Raw genomic sequence first — 19,298 nt, 5'->3', positions numbered from 1 at the left:
CTCCATTCGGGAAGTTGGGAAAAGTAAGGAAAGTATTTGAAAAAATTGACCCTGAAATAATTGATCGAATATAGGTTCTGAATGTCAGCTTTGATTGCTTTTCGCTTAATTGCCCAGCCCTAGTTTGCCATCAGATAAAATTTAACATTTTTTTAAAAACCATTATTTGACAAGTCACCAACATTCAGAACGATGGGCCAGTATATCCTGCTCCAGATGTTGATTCTTCATCTGCTGCCAAGCAGTGCTGACCCACAAAGACATGGACCCTACAAGACCCCTGAAGGTGACCAGTGGTATCATGTCCTTCATGCTAGGTAAGAGGTTATGTGGAGCTTTCCGTGGATCGACATTTTGATCTCACAGATATTCAGTTTGACATGTCCTTGTGAATTAATGAGACTTGAACACCCAAGACCAGCGCTGATCTGTTCCACTATTGACCATTGTTGGTAAATTCTAACCACCGAGCACAAAACTTGCAGCTTAGTGTTCAGAGTCATGCAGTACTAGTATTCACAAAACATTTTTTTTACAAAAAAAAAAGGCTGGGAGTTTAAAATCTGTTCACAAAGTTGCTAAAGTCCTAAAGGCGTAATTCAGACAAAAATGAAAATTCTGTCATTAATTATTCTACCTCATGTGGTTTTAATAAACCTTTAATTTTTTCCTGCAGAGCACAAAATAAGGTGTTTTGAACAATGCTAGTGCTAGCACACTGACTTCAAAAGTAGAAAATAAATACTATGGAAGTCAAAGGGTTTTAGAAACCACATTTTATATATATATATATATGTATATATATATATATATATATATATATATATATATTCTTTTGGTTTCAACAGAAGATTTTGAACATGAAATCATTTTTGGGGTGATATCTCCCTTTAAGGCAGTGGTTCTCAATTCCAATTCTCAGGTCACCCTGCACTACACATTTTGTACGTCTCTCTTCTTTGACACACAGTGATCAGTTGATGGATCTCTCTGTTTATGAGCTGATGATCTGAATCAGGTGTCTTCGGTAGAAAACGAAAGACATGCAGGGAGGAAAGGGGGGCGACAAAGACCAGAATTGTTTTAAAATAAACATATTGGCCTATTCCAATGAAAGGGATTTTAAATTGCAGGCAAAGTGAAGAACTGCATTAGAAAAAAATTATTTTACTTTTAATTATTTGGACATATACAATTTTCTTCCAATGGTAGAACATATATTTTAGAAAATATGTTAAGCAAATGCATTTTTAAATGGGTATGATTTAGATCTTTTTTTTTTTGACAATCAAAATTGATCAACTTTGTATTTATTGAACACAAACTTGCATCCATTTATTTTTTTTATCGTAAAATATTTTAAAATGTTTTAAACATCTCTGGTATGGGAATTCCCTTGTAATTGCAGCATTAACTTTAAAATCTCATTATGGTCAAATGTTTTAAAAATGTCCACTTACATTTTTACAGGGCAGATACAATTATGAACTACACCACAGAAAATGAGCCTTTTTCTTGAACTCCATTCTTGAATTTATGGCTTTCATTTAATGATGAAGATAAATAAAACATGATTAAACCTTTTTTATTTTACAAAATGTCACATCAGGAAAAGGTTTCAGACAAAACATAGTATAAACAGTTCTTCTCTGAATTTGAAGCAAACTTTAAAGAAATGTTATGATCTGACGAATTTATGATCTGATGTTCAATTAATTTCAACTTAGAAAACATGTAACACCATTTTTGCAAATAGTTATTAAGTATCCATGTACATGTACACTCTTGTTTGTCTTTCTGATCAGAGCAGCAAGAGTGCACATATCCAAAAAGGAACATTCACCATCATTGCATTTTTCTGCAGGATTTTTTACATTTCAGAATGACAAATTAACAGCTGGGTCTCAAAGACCAGTAAATTCTGTTAGGAGTAGACAAAAAAGGTTTTTGTTTAATATGCAGTGCAAAATGTGATATTCTGTCATCTTGTTCTGTTTACAATTATGCCTTAAAGCAGACATAGCCATAGAAACTAGCTTGCTAAAACAACAAAATGGAAAGGTAAAAAAAAAACTCAAAACTAAAATCGCTTTCTTTTCAGAATCTCAGGCTTCCAATTAACTGGATGGGATTCTTCAGTCTGAAAGAAAAAGAAAAATCAATAAAAAAAAATTCTACAAATAAGAATATTTAAAATATACATTTGAAGTCAGAACTATTAGCCTCCCAAAATTATAAGCCCCCCTGTTCATTTTTTCACCCAATCTCTGTTTAAAGGAGACATTTTTTCCAACACATTTCTAAAAATAAGTTTTAAAAACTCATTTCTAATAACTGATCTATTTTATCTTTGCCATGATGACCGTAAATCATATTTTACTAGATATTTTTAAGACACTTCTATACAGCTTAAAGAGACATTTAAAGGCTTAACTAGGTTAATTAGGTTAACTATGCAGGTTAGGGTAATTAGACAACTTATTGTATAACGATGGCTTGTTCTGTAGACTATCGAAACAAAATAAAAGGGGCTAATCATTTTGACCTTAAAATGGTTTTTAAAAAATTAAAAACTGCTTTTAATCTAGTTGAAATAAAACAAATAAGACTTTCTCCAGAAGAAAAAATATTATCAGACATACTGTGAAAATTTTCTTGCTCTGTTAAACAGCATTTGAAAATTTTTTAAAAGAAGAAAATGGGGGGCTAATAATTCTGACTTCAACTGTATATAAAATTATGCAGCAATTCTCTTCAATCAAGAATTTGAGTTCAGAGAACCTTATAAATATTACATTGCATATTATTAAACTGTACTGTAATTCTTGTTAATATTATTGTTAACTAATGAATTACCAGTGAAGTCAGAACTTACCGCTGTGTCATCCTCTTTGTAGACCTTTATAGTTTTATCAGCCTCTGCTGTAATGAGGCGACTCTCAGACTGATCAAACACGCATGAAAAAATGCCAGACTCGCTGTCCAGAGAACCAGGCTGCACCGCTGCATGAATCCTCTGGAAGTTATAGCCAGTTCTCCAATCCCACATGTGAATAGTGCCGTTATCAGCTGATGGGAAAAATGATATAAAGACAGTAAACAAAACATGCAAATTTTTACAGCTCAAACAAAGCAAAAAAGACAACAAAAAATATAAAAAATAAAATTCTATTTTTAGCAGAATAGGGATTGTAAGAAAGTGTGAAGGAATAGTTCACCTCCTGACACCAGAACACCATCAGAATTGACAGCCAGTGTGTTTATAATTGCGTTGTGTCCTGAAAGGTTTTGGATGAAGTTCCCATCAGGAAATTTCCACTGCTTAATGTTGTCTGGAGAGCCGGAGGCAAAGGTGTACCTGTTAAAAAAAAGAATATGATTGAATTCGATTCAATTAGAAGTGAATGATGAAAATGTAAGGAAATGTCGATGTCTTTAGTCAGTATTACACCAAAATGAAAGCTCAAATCAAGTGAATAGAAGAAAAAAAAATACTGTTATGTAGTAAAATGTAAAACTCAAAGTTTTATATGAAATTCATTACATTTTTGAGCTTGCTTTAAATGTGTTACACACAAGCAATAGTATGACTGAATTTAACATGAGCACAGACCTGTTTTGCTCTGCTGTAAGTGACTTAATGTTTATGAAATATTTACAATTCGTTATAAGACTTAAGTCAATAAAAAATTAAGTAATAAAACTATGGACAAATACAATAATATTTCAAACAAAATACAAAAAAAGATAAATGCAATATTAAATGTTGGATAAAGAGATTAAAAGACCAAGAATTTGCCAAATCCTCTGAGAATGATTAATTGAGGTATGAAGAATCATGTCACAAACAACATACTGTCTGGGATGGAGCACCAGTGCTCTGACAGACTTCTTGTGATTGGTCAGTGTTGCTCTTGTCTTGCCAGCGACCAGATCCCAGAGTCTAATGGTGGTGTCGTGACTTCCTAAAAAAGGAAAAATAAAGCAAAAAACACAAACATGAGGCCTTTACTATAAACATGTTGCTTCAATCTATAAAAAAAAAGTAAAACATGAAAAGAGGCACACCTGTAACAACCTGCGGCTCTGCGCTTTGACATTTGACTGTAGCCACTGTGTTTGTGTGTCCAGAAAGAGTGTGGACATTTGCCTTGGTCCTGATGTCCCAAACCTAACACACAAATAATATACATTACTATTTTTGTACAACAGGTTCATATGCAGAACATATTAGTTTGTTTTTACTGCAGAGACAAATGCTCTGCTAATGGTATTGAAAGTTTTAGAATATCATTGTAAAATAATTTCTTAATGGACTCAAAATTGTGCCTTGGAGCATTGTGATGTAAAGAAAAGTATAACTCGATACGATTCATGATATGAATCTCACAATTCACAATTTAGTCACAATTGTTTTAACAAAAGTTACAAAACATCTTCACACTTTCACTATGAAAACACTGATGCACCGTGTGATCTCTGTAACGTCAGCACTCTTCAGAGCCAGTGGACAGTGGTTTTTTGCAGATTGACATCTGTGACAGTAGTGTTCACTGTGCTGCACCATATTCATTGTAATGTAAAGGCTGATTTAAGGCTTTATACCAGGGATCTCAAACTCAATTTACCTGGGGGCCGCAGGAGGCAAAGTCTGGGTGAGGCTGGGCCGCATATGGGATTTCACAAAAAAAAAGTCCTCAAATGTCATTATTAACAGTTTTAATTATCTCTTCTGAACATGAAGTGTCCTGAACATTAATAGAACATTGAGTGAAGATTATGAACAGTTCTTCTGAACATGGCATCTTTTGCCTACGTCTTGCTGCCAGAGACTTGACAGCGCTTCTTCTCACAAATCTTATATATGTATATATGTATAGATATATGTATAAATAAAACACCCCCACCCCACTCCAGTCACATCAGTCTGTACCAGTCTGTATCTACCTATAATATATATAAGATGCAGGCTGTAGCTAGGTAGGTGGCAGGCTGCAGATAGGTAGCTAAGTGGCAGGCAGGGGCGGGAACAGCTTACCTTGGTTCTGGCCGGCGCGAGTTCCCTCCTAACACTTCCCGCCCGTCACAGCGTCTAACAAAGGGGCGGGGTGCGTGGTGACGTCACCGGCATCCCCGCCCCTTTGTTTACACGGCGGGCGGGGAATGCCAGTGACCGCTGTGTACGGATAGAACCAGCGGAGCGGGGAGCGCTCTCTCTCCCCGCTCCGCTGATTCTGTCAGTGTACAGCGGTCGGCGCGGGCCACAAAATATTGCACTGAGGGCCGCAAATGGCCCGCGGGCCGCGAGTTTGAGACCCCTGCTTTATACTTTTGCGTCAAGCGCACGTGTATGCTACGGCACAGCCTACGCATGGACGCAAAGACCCTCGCCGCGGCTGTCGGCGGTGCTGACGTGCACCTTTCAAAAACATGCGCCGTGGGTCACGCCGATCACTTGACGCAGAAGTAGAAACCAGGCTTAAGTGTATGTAATCGTCATTTTGCAGTATTTGCACAGTTAGTGTTTTGTCTGGTGCACCTCCCATTTTAGTCTGCCGCTCAATGCTTGCACACAGCTGATGTGCAGGTAAAGAGAGTTTGCTTCTGTAAACACAGCGCCCCCTCTCTTAAAAACAAGTATCGCGATTTATTCAACATTTCTATTGTTCTATTTTTATTAATATTTAACCAGCTCATGGTGAATTGTTACACCCCTAGAATTTTTTTAAACATTCAAATGCTCTATACCACAGGTGTCAAACTCTGTTCCAAAAGGGCTGCAGCTCTGCACAGTTTAGTTCTAACCCTAATTAAACACACCTGATCAAACTAATTGAGTCCTTCAGGCTTGTTTGAAACCTACAGGTAAGTGTGTTGGAGTAGGATTGGAACTAAACTGTGCAGGGCTTCGGCCCTCCAGGAATTGAGTTTGACACCCCTGCTCTATACCTTTCCCTTTTATACCTTTAATCAAAAATAAATGCCAGTCAAAATGAGACCAATGTTTAAATATCTATTTACTTGAAATAGACTCCAATGATGGAAAAAAAACTTCCTTTCAATAATCCTTCTGATCAAGTAATTAATAATGATTCTGACAGGTCATTCACATCTCTAATAAGGGTAATACTCACAAAAATATAAATCATGAAAAAACCTACTGTCCATTAAACATTTTATTAGACTGTAATACTTTTACTTCTGTGAGGAACTATTGTCTGTTTACACAGTTTTTAATTCAGTAAATCAAAATTTAGTTGTTAGAAAACCCTATTATTAACTCTTTACTGGGCTTCAATTACATTGATTACAATATATTTGTAACAACCCCTGAAATACTTGAAGGGATAGTTATTATGTGCTCTCCGTTCACTAATTTCATTTTTTCCAAACCTGTTGAACTTTTTTACTTTCCACACATTTTAGGCTATTTTCTTATTTCATAAGAGAAACGTGAAGGCTTTCTGATTGGTTATTACTTCATTCAATGCAGATAAGCATTGCTTTATGGACAGATAACAGCCCAAGTTTAAGGTTAATCAACTTATAGAGCACTTTCTAAACAGCTAGGGCTGACTATAATGTTTTACATAAAATCCAAATAACAGTACCAATATCAACAACTGCTTAATGAAGCAAGTCCAGACAAGTTAAGAAACATTAACAGCAGATTAATACTTTTTGAAAGCTAAAGAGAATGAGTGAGTTACATTTTTTTAAATGTGTAAAAAGGTGGCCAATCTGAGTTGTAGGGAAATCATTCCATAAAAGAGGACCCACCACCGAAAAAAGTCCCCTGCATTTCAGGCTCGAAGTAAAGATTTTCAATAAACTAATATTACAAGATCTTAAACTAACTATAATTAGCCTAACTACGATCTGCCTTTAGAACATGTGCTGCAGCCAAAAAACTTAATTGGTTACAAACTAGATAGTAATTCATGCTAGCCCCTAGAGTGGACTAGGGTGTTCCAGTTGAAGCAAGAACTTACTGACAGTTGGTGCAAACCCAACCAGTTACAGTATGCAGTGGAAACCCACGCAAAAGTGAACCATACCAAACCATATCTTGCAATATAGCACCAAAAGATGCCAACATGATTGCATGAAGAAATAGAAGAGGAAAAAAAGAAAGAAAAGAAACAAAAAGGAAAAAATGAGAGAGAAAAAAAAACAAATATATATATAAACAATGCAAACAATTATTCACACACACACACACAAAAAAGACTTATAAGACATCTTACCCTAGCTGTGGCATCTCGACTACAAGTAACCAGCACATCAATGGTTGGATGGAGGTCAAGGTCATAGACTGCACTCAGATGACCATGATAATGCCGTATAACCTGTAGATTACACACAATTTTAGTCTGTAAACCTAAATGGAGTATGACAGTGGTGATATATATAAAGCTCATACCTTATTATACTCGAGGTCCCAGCATTTAACCTGTTTGTCCTCGCCACAAGAGAAAAGGTACGGGCTGCGGTTGCTGACGGCCACCCCTCTCACTGTGCTGATGTGCCCAGTTAGAGACAACTTTAGCTTACCACTGGCAAGATCCCAAATCTGGCACAAAAAAAGAGAAAAAATTTCAAAATAAATGAAAACAATAATTAACAATAATATTTATAAATACTAACTTAACATTCTAAAATGTTTTATACGTCAGCTGCTCTTAATGTTTTTCCGTGCTGCTTTAAATTCCATAATGCACTGCATGACCATTTACCCTGAACTTCCATATAAATAAACAGAAAACGCTCGATACACGCCATTAGTGTTACTGCACATGTGCACTAGTAGACTCATTTAGCAGACGCTTTTAACCAAAGTGACTTACAAGTGTTAATAAAAGCAGCACTTCAACAATGACATTTATATTGAACCGACTTCAGTTACAGCATTTGCATCTGCCCAAACAAACAGTTAATTTGTGGTGAACTCAATGCTGAAAGTACGGCCCATTTTTTAAACTAAACCAGCTGCTGTAGTCAGTTGTACTGAGCATTATGGGAAGATCATGAAAACAAATTTTGACAGTTTAGCAATTTAGCCAGATCAACTGACAAACCTACAGTTTTGAGGAGGCGTGGAGCCTCTAATAAATTTTAAATAGTGTTCAATCTTAAGGTTTGTTTATGCCACCAGAGTAATTTAAAAGCATATGGAGCTTTTGGCTGCGTGTGTCTGAGAAAAAACCAGTGTGGTGTGAAAAAAGGAACTGTATACACAAACATAAAATGTATACATTTTTGCCCATGGTCCTGACCAAAGGAACCAAACTACAAATATAAAAGCAAGCTTTGAATGTTTTTCAAAATGATTTTAGATTGATTTTAAATAACCTCACAGTCTAAATTTGAAGTCTTAAATCACCTTTATAGTTCTGTCTGCTGATCCAGTCACAAACCACTGGTTTCCAGGCTCCACTGCTATAGATCTGACCCAGCCCAGATGACCACTGATGACCTGAGACACACAACCAGAAAACAATCATTTTTCAATGATACACAATTATTGTTAAATGGCCTGTTATGAAAATCTTTAAACAGGAGGCCATCACAGATACGTTCCAATCATGTAAGATAACACTAAGAAGAATTACATTTTTTATTATTTACAACAAAGTTTCTGTCACCAACATGCTAAAGTACACATGGAGGATGAGAGATTACTCACTCTGTACAGTTTCCAAGGTGGATGCCATTGAGGTTTGGGCATGGTGGGAGCCTTTCTTGGTACCAATGTCCTTGTGCCTCCTTCCATAAGAGACTGAGTAAGAAAGTAGAAAAACAGGTTAAACGACCCTAAAAATTGTGCAACTGTCTACACGACTTTACCCCAGAGTACACCTTTTCAGCCATTTAATTTAGAATAATAGCTCCAGTAGATGATGTGTGATGCACACGTGTGAGGAGGGCTGGACTGGGGCAAAAAATTGGCCCTGGCATTTTGGGCCAGAGTGGCCCACTAAATTTAATCAAAATGCTATCTATCTATGCACATCCAATATTTTTATCAACTTATATTTTATAAAACACAAAAGTCATATATATGAAATAAATAAGTAAAAACTTTAATCTCAATTTAATTTCTTAACTTTCTAAACAGCTAGGGCTGACTATAATGCTTTACATAAAATCCAAATAACAGTACCAATATCAACAACTGCTTAATGAAGCAAGTCCAGACAAGTTAAGAAACATTGGCCCTGGCATTTTGGGCCAGAGCGGCCCACTAAATTTAATCAAAATGCTATCTATCTATGCATATCCAATATTTTTATCAACTCATATTCTATAAAACACAAAAGCCATATATATGAAATAAATAAGTAAAAACTTTAATCTCAATTTAATTTCTGTATACTGTCCATAAAGATATTTGTTGAGTTCTAACAAATACACTATTCATTCATTTATTTTTCTTCGCATAAGTCCCTTATTTATCAGGGGTTGCCGCAGTGGAATGAACTGCCAACTATTCCAGCATGTTTTATGCAGCAGATGCCTTTCCAGCCCCAACCCAATATTGGAAATCACCCATACACACTCATTCACACACACTCATACACTACAGCCAATTTAGCTTATTCAATACACTATTCACTCAGCCTATATTCAATAATAAACAACAAAAACTGCCCGCTAATGCATGGGTAAATCTTCAAAGGGAACAGTGTACTTTATAACCTCATTCACCTCATCCTGCTTGCTGTTTCACTATCTAAACAATGAAAACATAATATAAGTCGAATTTGTTTCATTTTGATATTATGATTAACAGACACCAAACAGCCTCGTATAGCTGCATATTTATATGAGCGTCATCTTCACTCTGCATTTATAACAAAACAGGGCTTAAATATAACTGTCTCCTTTCATTTCCATTGAAAAGAATGAACTTTACCCTGTCTCTTTTGCAGAATATCAGTTTTAATAACCAATAATGGCCATTATAACAGTATAACGTACATTAAATTTAAACGATAAAGGTAAGCAATCAGTCAATGTGCAGAATCAGTGTATGTGGTTACATAAATTAATATATTAGCTTATCTTTGCACTCAGCCAAAACATTTAACAGAGAACAAGTGATTCAAAAGACATAAGAATCATGTGTGCATCAGAGTGTGCATGTGTGGTCACGTGATTTGCACTTTTAGCCGTGTACTAGAATGAACAGAGAACTTTTCAGAATTGCTAAATGAAATGCCGGTGTATTTCCCGCGATTCCTCTGCGCCTCCCTTGCGTTTCTTCTCTCTGACTCTCGACTATTTTGACAAATACACACAGACGACGCACGCTCACAAGGAGTCCAAAATAGGAGTTTGTGATTGGGCCAGCCCAATGTCAATACCGAAAAGAGCCAATGGGCTGCAGAGTGTCACATGGGCCGGCCCGGTCTGTCTGTCCGGGAAAAAAAGCATCTACCTTCAGAGAGTCACAGATCACAGCAGCGTCAATTAATAAGGCAGAAAAAAAAATGATAGGCTGCTAAGCCTTTTATGGGACGATCAGATCATAAGACGATGATCAGCCTGGCCCAAAAAGTACGTCGGCCCACCGGAAGAGTCCCCGGTCTGCCAGATGGCCAGTCCGCCCTTGCGTGTGAGAGACTCAAAATGAAAAAAAAAAATTAACTTGGTTAGTGGAAACGCCAAGATGTGAATAAATTTAGAAAATGCACATAAAAAACATGTGCCCATACCTGAGGATAAACTTTTTATTTCATAAAAAAAAAGATGCACATTAAAAACGGTCATATGATTTTGTTATAAGGGATCATGTGATGATAAAAATGTGTGTAAATGGACAAACCAGCAGGCTCAGCACATTGTAAAACATATAAAATGTTGTTTTGGTCATTCTAAAACACCTTAAACGTTTCAGTATTAGTGTTATTATACAATTAATGACCTAAAGAACTATCAAGAGCGTCTGTGCTCAGCGTCTCACGGCTTTAAACGCCTCCGCACATTCACTGCGAATCGGCATACTGTCTTCTAAGGCGCAAGTAATTTATTAAATAAGGAAAAAATTGATGCAGCTTCTCCTACCGCAACAAATTCCATTTTTACTGTTGATATTTGGCACCAGTTAATCAGGAAGTGACAACTTTGTTCTCTTTGACTACTTGGATGGAAACGCTGCTTTATTCGTATGTCTTATATGGGATATTCCAGTTTTGCGCTTAGTTAATTAGCATTGAAATTATAAAAACTAAAGTAAAAAAAAGAAAATAAAAATGATTAATTAGTTTACAAAAAACTATTTTAAAATAACTTTAAATTGATTGTAAATTTAAAAAAAAGTATATATATATATATATATATATATATATATATATATATATATATATATATATATATATATATATATATATAATTATTGTTATTATAAAAAGTATAAATTTAATTTTTTACAATATATTATTATATTATATATATTATAATCATAGTTATTGTTGTTTTTTATATATATATATATATATATATATATATATATATATATATATATATATATATATATATATATATATATATATATATATATATAAACAGTGTTGCTTGTGATGTGCGTTTAGATAAAGACCCAGAAAATTGGACTGCAGAAGTTGATCCTTCCCTCTTCAGCTTTGAAATTTTAGTTTCTTTTCTTTACATTTATGAATCATTTCAATTAAAGAGCCCATATTATCCATAACAAAAGGTTATATTTTGTCAACATCGATACGAACAGGAAAAAGATCCAGATGAACGACAAATCATTTAAATGACTCCCGAGTCGAATCTTTTATTAAAAATCAGCTGGATATTTTCATTCACTAAGAGCTGTGTTGCACACTGCATGGAAGGTCATTTTATTCCCCCACAATAGTGACTTTTTAATTATTAATTGATTATATTTTAATTAAATTGATTTTCTGGTTTGGATCTTTATTTGGTTTTGTTACTTTATTCAAGCCTGGAGGCTGTAACACAATTACATCTAAATACAAACCCTAACTAAACTAATACATTAACTATAGCACATAACATTAATAATACATGTTAAACCTGAACACACAAAAGTAAAATCTGTTGCTGACCAGTGCATGTTGTGGGGGATGAGATCTCTCTGCTCCTCCTGCATGTCTGTGGATTTCTGCCACACTGGCTGCAGTTCGACTGGCTTCCTGCCTACAAAACAAACAATACCTCAGATTTAATTTACCCTTGAATGTGTCTTAATGATCTGATCACAAGTTAACAGCACCAAATACAGGTTCACTACAGGGTCCATGATGTTGCTGGTCAACGGACTAATTCCCCAAAAATATATTTAGGTGAACTAAGTCAAAATAACTTTTTTTTAGCACACAAAACAGTTTTTGAAGTCACAATAAATAATTTTACAATATTCTTGATTTTCTTTTTTTTGGACTTTAAATGTCTCATCATGACCCTTACTGTCTTTTAGAAGTTCTTCTCATGTATCTAAAATACTATATAAATATCTTGATTTGTGTTTCGAAGAGCCTCAAGGAATTGGAATGACATGAGGATAATTCAAAACAATTGCAATTTTTGGGTGAAATAATTCTGGTGAAAAACAACATTTTGAAATGAAAATAAAATAAATGTTTATACCTATCCATTTTTTTTTTTTACTTTTTTTTAATAATAAACCAATTCGTAACCAATTTCACATTATTACATTTATTAAATTCAATTTTAAACATTTAAAAGGGGTTCTTTCCTTAACTTACAGTCAGGCATGACTTACTGTCTAGAAATCAAAGTAACCATATGTAAATGCACGCAAAAAAAAAAAAAATGCTTTGTTATGATTTGGTTTTCTGAGGTCAACCAAAGAGAAGCTTTAATTTCTCATTGTGAAATTACAACAGTCATACATTGGTATTATAGAAATCTGTACAATTACTTTAAATCAAATTCGACAGTAATAACATTTATTATTTTGTTTACAATTTTCGTTTGAAAAAAAAAATTATACTATTTATAATAACAATAACTATGATTATAATTATTTCAGGCCAAATTGTGCAACCTAAATACAAAAGCATAAGTGTTGTCGTGCTGGTTTTAAATTTTTTAAAATGTTTTTTATGGCAAAAAATATATATATAATTTTTTTTTTTCTAAAAACATTTAATAGTAACTACAACAACCCATAAGGAAATACAATTCAGTACCTAGCTTGAGACGGAGGAAGAGCAAGGGCCATGGAGTGAACACCCATTTCACTGGGCATCTTCAGCATTTGTGTGTCTGCAGTGAGGACAACTCCTGAAAGCGTAATAATAAAAAAAAAAAAAAAATTATTAGGCCTCAAATAAATTGGTTGAAATGTTTAGCATCTAGGCTAAATAAGTAAAAAAATCCTGGTTCAACCTGGAGCAGATGGATAAGGGTGTGTTCCTGTCACCAAATATTCTGGAGTAGTGTCTGCACAAATGAAGTCAAACAGTTAATAGTTAATGAAATCTTTGAGAGGTTTATTAAAAAAACAAACTAAATGAAAATACTGATATAAAGAAAAAGCCAACAGGATTGGTTTATGAGCCATACCAGGCAGAGGGTACGCCGATTGGCCATATGGGTCAGAGGTGTGGAGAGAACCCTTTTCTCGGCCCTCCTTCAGCACAGGCATGTGTAAGACAGCTTTGTATTCGGCCCGCATCTTTGCTGCCATCTTCACCTTGAAGCTACAGACAAAACGTAAATAACATTAACAAAAGTAACAATTAATGTAACAATTTACACCATTTACTACTGGTTTATTAGCTTTCTATTATTGAGATATTACAATGTTTTAGCACTCATAAAGTTTGATCTTATTGTACATCCCTAATCCTACTCAAATACCTAAACCCAACTACTACCTTACTATTACAAAGCAGCTAATTAGTAGTTAGAGAGCTAAATGTCTTAGCTGATGGTTTGCTAATAGTGTAAATAGTACATTCAACTAAAGCAGAACCAAGTATTTATCAAGTTTTTTTTTTATTTTGTGGCAAAACATTGCTGAATAATTCTAAGCGAGTTTACAGCATAAGAAAGGTTTATACAAACATTAAAAGGGTGATCCACTACAATATCATATTTTAAACTTTAGTTAATGTGTAATGTAGCTGATGTAATGCGCTCAAAGTTCAATGCAAAGGGAAACATTGACTTTTACAGAGTAAGCCTAGCAAAGCCTATAGCGAACAAAAATTGGAGACTGCAAAAATTACATCCGGGTTAAGCAGAATTTATACTTTTGCCTGGCAACGCAGACCTCCGCTGACTGCACGCGCACCTCGCGAAACAGACGAGGCTTTTATATTTGCCGTGTTCGCTGTTGTGATATTCCTTAAAATGACAGGGGGCAGTCAAAAGAAACTGATCATAAAATAAGATGGATAAACAGAGAAGTAAAACGTCTCCGGAACTAAGTCATATCATTAATATCATTCAATATTTTTACGAAATATTTAATGCCTTCGTATGCTTTCACCCATGAGAGGAGTGGGCGGGTCTGCGACCAGCTCCTCCATGGCTGCAGGACCAGATGGCTGCCCACCCTCATCGCACTACATCCATATCCCCTGTTCCCATCCCAGTTGTCAATGTTGTGTCTTGTCTGTGTGCTTTCTTGTGCTAGATGGGCTGTTTTTCTCCGTCTCAATTTGCTCTAATCAAGAGCAAAGTTTAGAGGGTATTTTTTGCCTAACCCTCCTGATGCATCTTGCCTTTCTAAATGCTACCTCCTGTGACCTGTCTTCCCCTGAAAATTGTGATGTTTGTGTACGGTCAAATTTCACAATACGAAAGTGTATGTGACAAATAAAGGCCTGATTTGATTTGATAAAGCCTAGACAAACAAGCCATCAGTATATTGTAAACCGATGGGTTTAAATATTCCTTTCCAGTTATCAAAGAAATATTTTGTTCCTTCATTTTAGTTTTGTAACTATTAAATTGTTTTAAATTCAAAATTGTAATATATACATCACTGTAAAATCCTATAAATGGTTATCTCTACAAAAGATGTCTGTACAGGCGTACCTGTTCCAGACAAAATCTCTTCAAAGTGTTTCATATTAAACTCAAATCAAATGCGGCACCGCACACACTGTTTGCTCGAGTGTAAAGAAAAAAAACTATTCCCGAAATCATGTTGTACGCACCCAAACCTCCGCAAACTCCGCTACGATGTCACATTGGCTGCGCCTACTCAATCGAACTAGCTTAATTTTAATTATGTTCCAGAGAATGATAAAAATGATAAAGCTCTAGCATTTGACAAAGGACAGCTTCCAGAATGTTTCCAAGTTCAGTGTTGGATTCGGCTAAAACTCCTCCAAAGAAGCAGAAGTTGCAACCATAATAGACAAAACTGATATTTATATTTGTTATAATTGATCTACTACATGCACAGTTTCTATCATTAACGGTATGCTGAAGCAAAGACACAAACAAAAATGTAAACAATGGGAAATGCTGTAGGGCACTACTAACAATTTGGCTACAAATTCATATTTGTCCATCAAACCCTTGTAAACAGCCACAATCTTTACCACGCTGCAGTGTCTATGAGGTCGATTTCCCTGTGTTCTACATCTCAGACAACAAACTCGCAAAAGATATGTGAAAGTTTCATATTACTTACACATGCTTATTCCGGATATATGTGAAAGACACTTGTCAGGTTTTATTTTAGAGAACGGGCGTGAGGTTCAGCTGTGTCCTTTTCTTTTTCTTTCTGATTCAGGCTCAAACTGATATGACTAACAGCTAAACTGATTGACAGTATTTACACAAGCAAAGGCACAGTGCATGCTATTAGAGGTGCATTTCCTGGTGACGTGGAGCCGATCTGTGAATCACAGCACATTATGTTAGCTGACCAATCAGAGCCTCTTGAGGACAGGCTTTTGAAGAAACTAGGAAATGACAGTTGTTTTCATGTTAGCTGAGTAGTTGTATATAATCAAAGTAAGATGTTCTACAAATTAAACATGAGCACACATTGCTTTGCATCTTATAAACACAACAAGGCTTAAAAATACACTCTGGACCACCCCTTTAAAAGCAGGACAGTCCAATGAAATTTGTTTTGCAGATAAGGAAATCTTGTAAAACAAGCATTGAGTAGGATCTTCACAGTGGTGATGAACAGCCTGTCAAATGCTGTAAAATGTTATTGTAAAAAAACATGGCTTTAACAAACCCTGTAACACGAGTTTATAAATCACCACCACCATTCAAAATGTCTTTTCTGCTTGAAAAGCCAGTTTGCTCAAAAATTAAAAATGATTCACCCTCCCAATTGATCCAAACTTGTCAGATTTTTTTTTAGTTGAACACAAAATAAGACATTTTGAAGAATCTTGGAAGCCGGTAGCCAATGATGTCCATTGAGGAAAAGTTGGTTTTATATCCGTACATTCTTTCAGTGATAACTTGTGACATGCTCCCTATATTGTTTACCTAGGTACTTTGATCATTCAGTCTGAAATCACATATAAATATGACTTCAAAACAACATTAGCACCATTTATTTGACTGTGAACAATACTGTATTTTGATAGTCGTGGCTGCTAATATGGTTTTCCCATTTAAAATTTGCAAAGATTACTTTAACAAAAATTATATTATTAAGGAGAAAGTCCGAATGAGCGAATACAAAACCAGCTTCACCTCAATGTGACGCTTATAATATTTTCCCTACTATGAATGTCAATGGCAACCGGTTTCCAAGATTCTTCAACATATCTCAATTAAATAGAAACGTATTAAGGTTTGGAACCATCTGAGGGTGAGTGAAAGGTCTATATCGATTTTAATTTTTAATCAACGTTGCCATACAATACTGAGAGCAAAAAGTTTGATTATTTACCTCTGCTCGTCCTGCGCTATAGGTTTGGCATGATCCGCCACAAACATATCATGAGTCCGTTTCAAAGAGCGAAACACAAGCGTGTGGACTGAGTGCTTCTGCACGTCCTGTGTGTATAAAAAAGACAAAATATCAACATCGATTAATTGATTGGATATTATAAGACGTATATGCAGATCCAAATGACCACACGTGTGGTAATACAGTAACGTTACGCCGCGTTCAATTACAGAAAAACTAAACAGATATCATTTTCAAATGAACAACGGCTAATGCAACAACAGCACAGCCTTACCTCGGTCATGTTTGGGGGTCCTTTAAAACACGACGAACTAACGCAAATAAAGAAACTTCCCAACACACCGAACAATCACAACCCGAACCAGTAGTGCAAACGTACGCACAGCTTCCGGGCGCGACAAAGCGTTTTCCGGTAGGGTGTTACGTCAGCAAGACACGACAGTCCATTAAAAGTCTTTTTTTTTTCGTATTTTATTTTTATTTTTTTATCACCAAAAAGTCAACTTATGGCCATTTACAATAAACACAACATTTACAGTATCGATGTATTTGGCTGCCAACAACTTTGGGAAGACCACATTAAACACTAAAGTTAATGACTGCTTATGGGTTCTAAACAAACAAACCAATAAATAAATAAATAAATAGATAGATAGATAAATAAATAAATAAATAAATAAATAAATAAATAAATAAATAAATAAATAAATAAATAAATAATGTAAAAAGGTCAGGCAGCCAATTTAATTTATTTCATCTGCTAGTTTTGAAAATTTAGGATGTAGTAAAAGACCTACTAGTGAGAATCCACAAGGTGGCACTATAAAATAATATACTTTTTTGCCAAGAGAAAGTGTTTTTTTTATTTACATATTTTTAGATATATGTTAAAATTTGGTATATGATGCTTTATAAATATTACAGACCTTGAAAAAAATGTTTGTTTATATATAATAATATTTAAGTGATTTTATATAGCCTAAACTTATGAAAATACCTCCAAACATATTTTTGTTCATGTTCCATAACTCTGGTCACAATTTGTTTTAAAAAATAAGAACATTTTACTAAAAATTTATATTATTTGATTTTCATCAGCTTATTTAACATTTCTTTCTTCAAGTTTATTATTATTATATAGGCTAATATTGTTTATGATTTTTTATTGTAACTAAATGCGGCCATCCCACACATTTACATGGTCCTTACCGGAATTAAAATAGCTTTTATTATGATAGTTTATTAAAGCTAAAAAAACTACTTTGTATGAAAACAAAATTAGTAGTCCTATGTAAACTGACTGACTGGGCCGCCTTGATACCTTACTCACAAGATATCAAAATATGAGGTAAATATAATATTTTCTGTGTCGTTTTTTATTGTGTGTCCTTACCATACCATACATTATTGAACTACAAAAAGAAATGTTTATTACTGTTTAATTGATGTATATTAAGATGATAGCTATCTAAACCTTGATAGCTGCCATCAACATGGCATATTTGCAATAATATCATTAAAGGATTGGTTTACTCAAAAATGAAAATTCTGTTATTAATAACTTACCCTGATGTCATTCCAAACCCTCAAGATAATAGTTCATCTTCAGAACTCAAATTAAGATATGTATGAATCTAAGAGCTCCCTTATCCTCCATTGACAGCAAAGTTGCCTACTCTTCGTTGAGAAAGGTACCAAAAAAAAAAAAGAAAGAAAGAAGAAAATGAATGAATGAATGAATGAATACATTTGGGCACACATAAAACAAAAATAATGAGCTGTTGAAATATTTCTTTTTTTTAAGTATGATTTTAAAAGAAAATTATGTGATGGATATAGCCTAATGTGTGAAAATGTGTGATGATATGATGCCTATAAAATGAACATCATTAGCCTATTGTAATGTTGCTGTGAGGACATGTTGTAGGATTAAATGAAGAAGAACAACAGATTCTAAACAAATTTTGTTGACATATTTACTTATTTAACCAATTTACTCAAAATGAAAATTCTGAATGTTAAACATGAATGTTGGAAACCTGTCATCCACCCATTCATATAAAGGCTATGTTTTCTAATACTCTTTCAAATATTCTTTTGTGGTTTGTAAGTCAAGTTTAAGTAAATAATGACATCATTTTAATTTTTGGATGAACTATTCCTTATTCAGGCCTGCTGATTTTAAGTCATTGCTGTGAAAAAGCCACGTTGTAGGCTTGACAAGATTTGTATAATCACATTTTAATAACATTTCGGTTGTCACAATAGCCTAATATTTTATTAATTTCAAAATCACCCATTTAAAGCGTGTTTAAATTTTATTATAAGTAAACCGAAAGGCAGAAATTTTCTACACCTGCCCCAAGACCGCGCGTCACGT

At 34.5% G+C, this 19,298-nt stretch overlaps 1 protein-coding gene across 2 annotated transcripts; it reads right to left on the bottom strand.

Annotated features, from left to right (window-relative positions):
* Positions 1 to 1,567: 1,567 nt before the first annotated feature.
* plrg1 (pleiotropic regulator 1) lies at positions 1,568 to 17,301 on the bottom strand. 2 transcript variants are annotated; one of them, XR_012391284.1, is made up of 16 exons: positions 17,193 to 17,301; positions 16,898 to 17,004; positions 13,582 to 13,718; positions 13,405 to 13,458; positions 13,206 to 13,299; positions 12,099 to 12,189; positions 8,687 to 8,779; positions 8,384 to 8,476; positions 7,424 to 7,573; positions 5,463 to 7,349; positions 5,150 to 5,386; positions 4,069 to 4,748; positions 3,857 to 3,965; positions 3,219 to 3,358; positions 2,876 to 3,069; positions 1,570 to 2,140 (listed from the first exon to the last, which is right to left on the bottom strand). XR_012391284.1 is itself a non-coding variant. In NM_213440.1 (15 exon segments), coding segments are annotated over 15 exon segments (1,536 nt in total). In that variant the 5' UTR covers positions 17,202 to 17,299; the 3' UTR covers positions 1,568 to 2,080.
* Between the last annotated feature and the right edge of the window lie 1,997 nt (positions 17,302 to 19,298).

Source organism: Danio rerio, chromosome 1 (assembly GCF_049306965.1).
Source record: "Danio rerio strain Tuebingen ecotype United States chromosome 1, GRCz12tu, whole genome shotgun sequence".
In the NCBI taxonomy this organism is placed as follows: Eukaryota; Metazoa; Chordata; class Actinopteri; order Cypriniformes; family Danionidae; genus Danio; species Danio rerio.
Note: the sequence above shows the minus strand (reverse complement) of the source record. Positions and strands in the feature narration are given on the sequence as shown.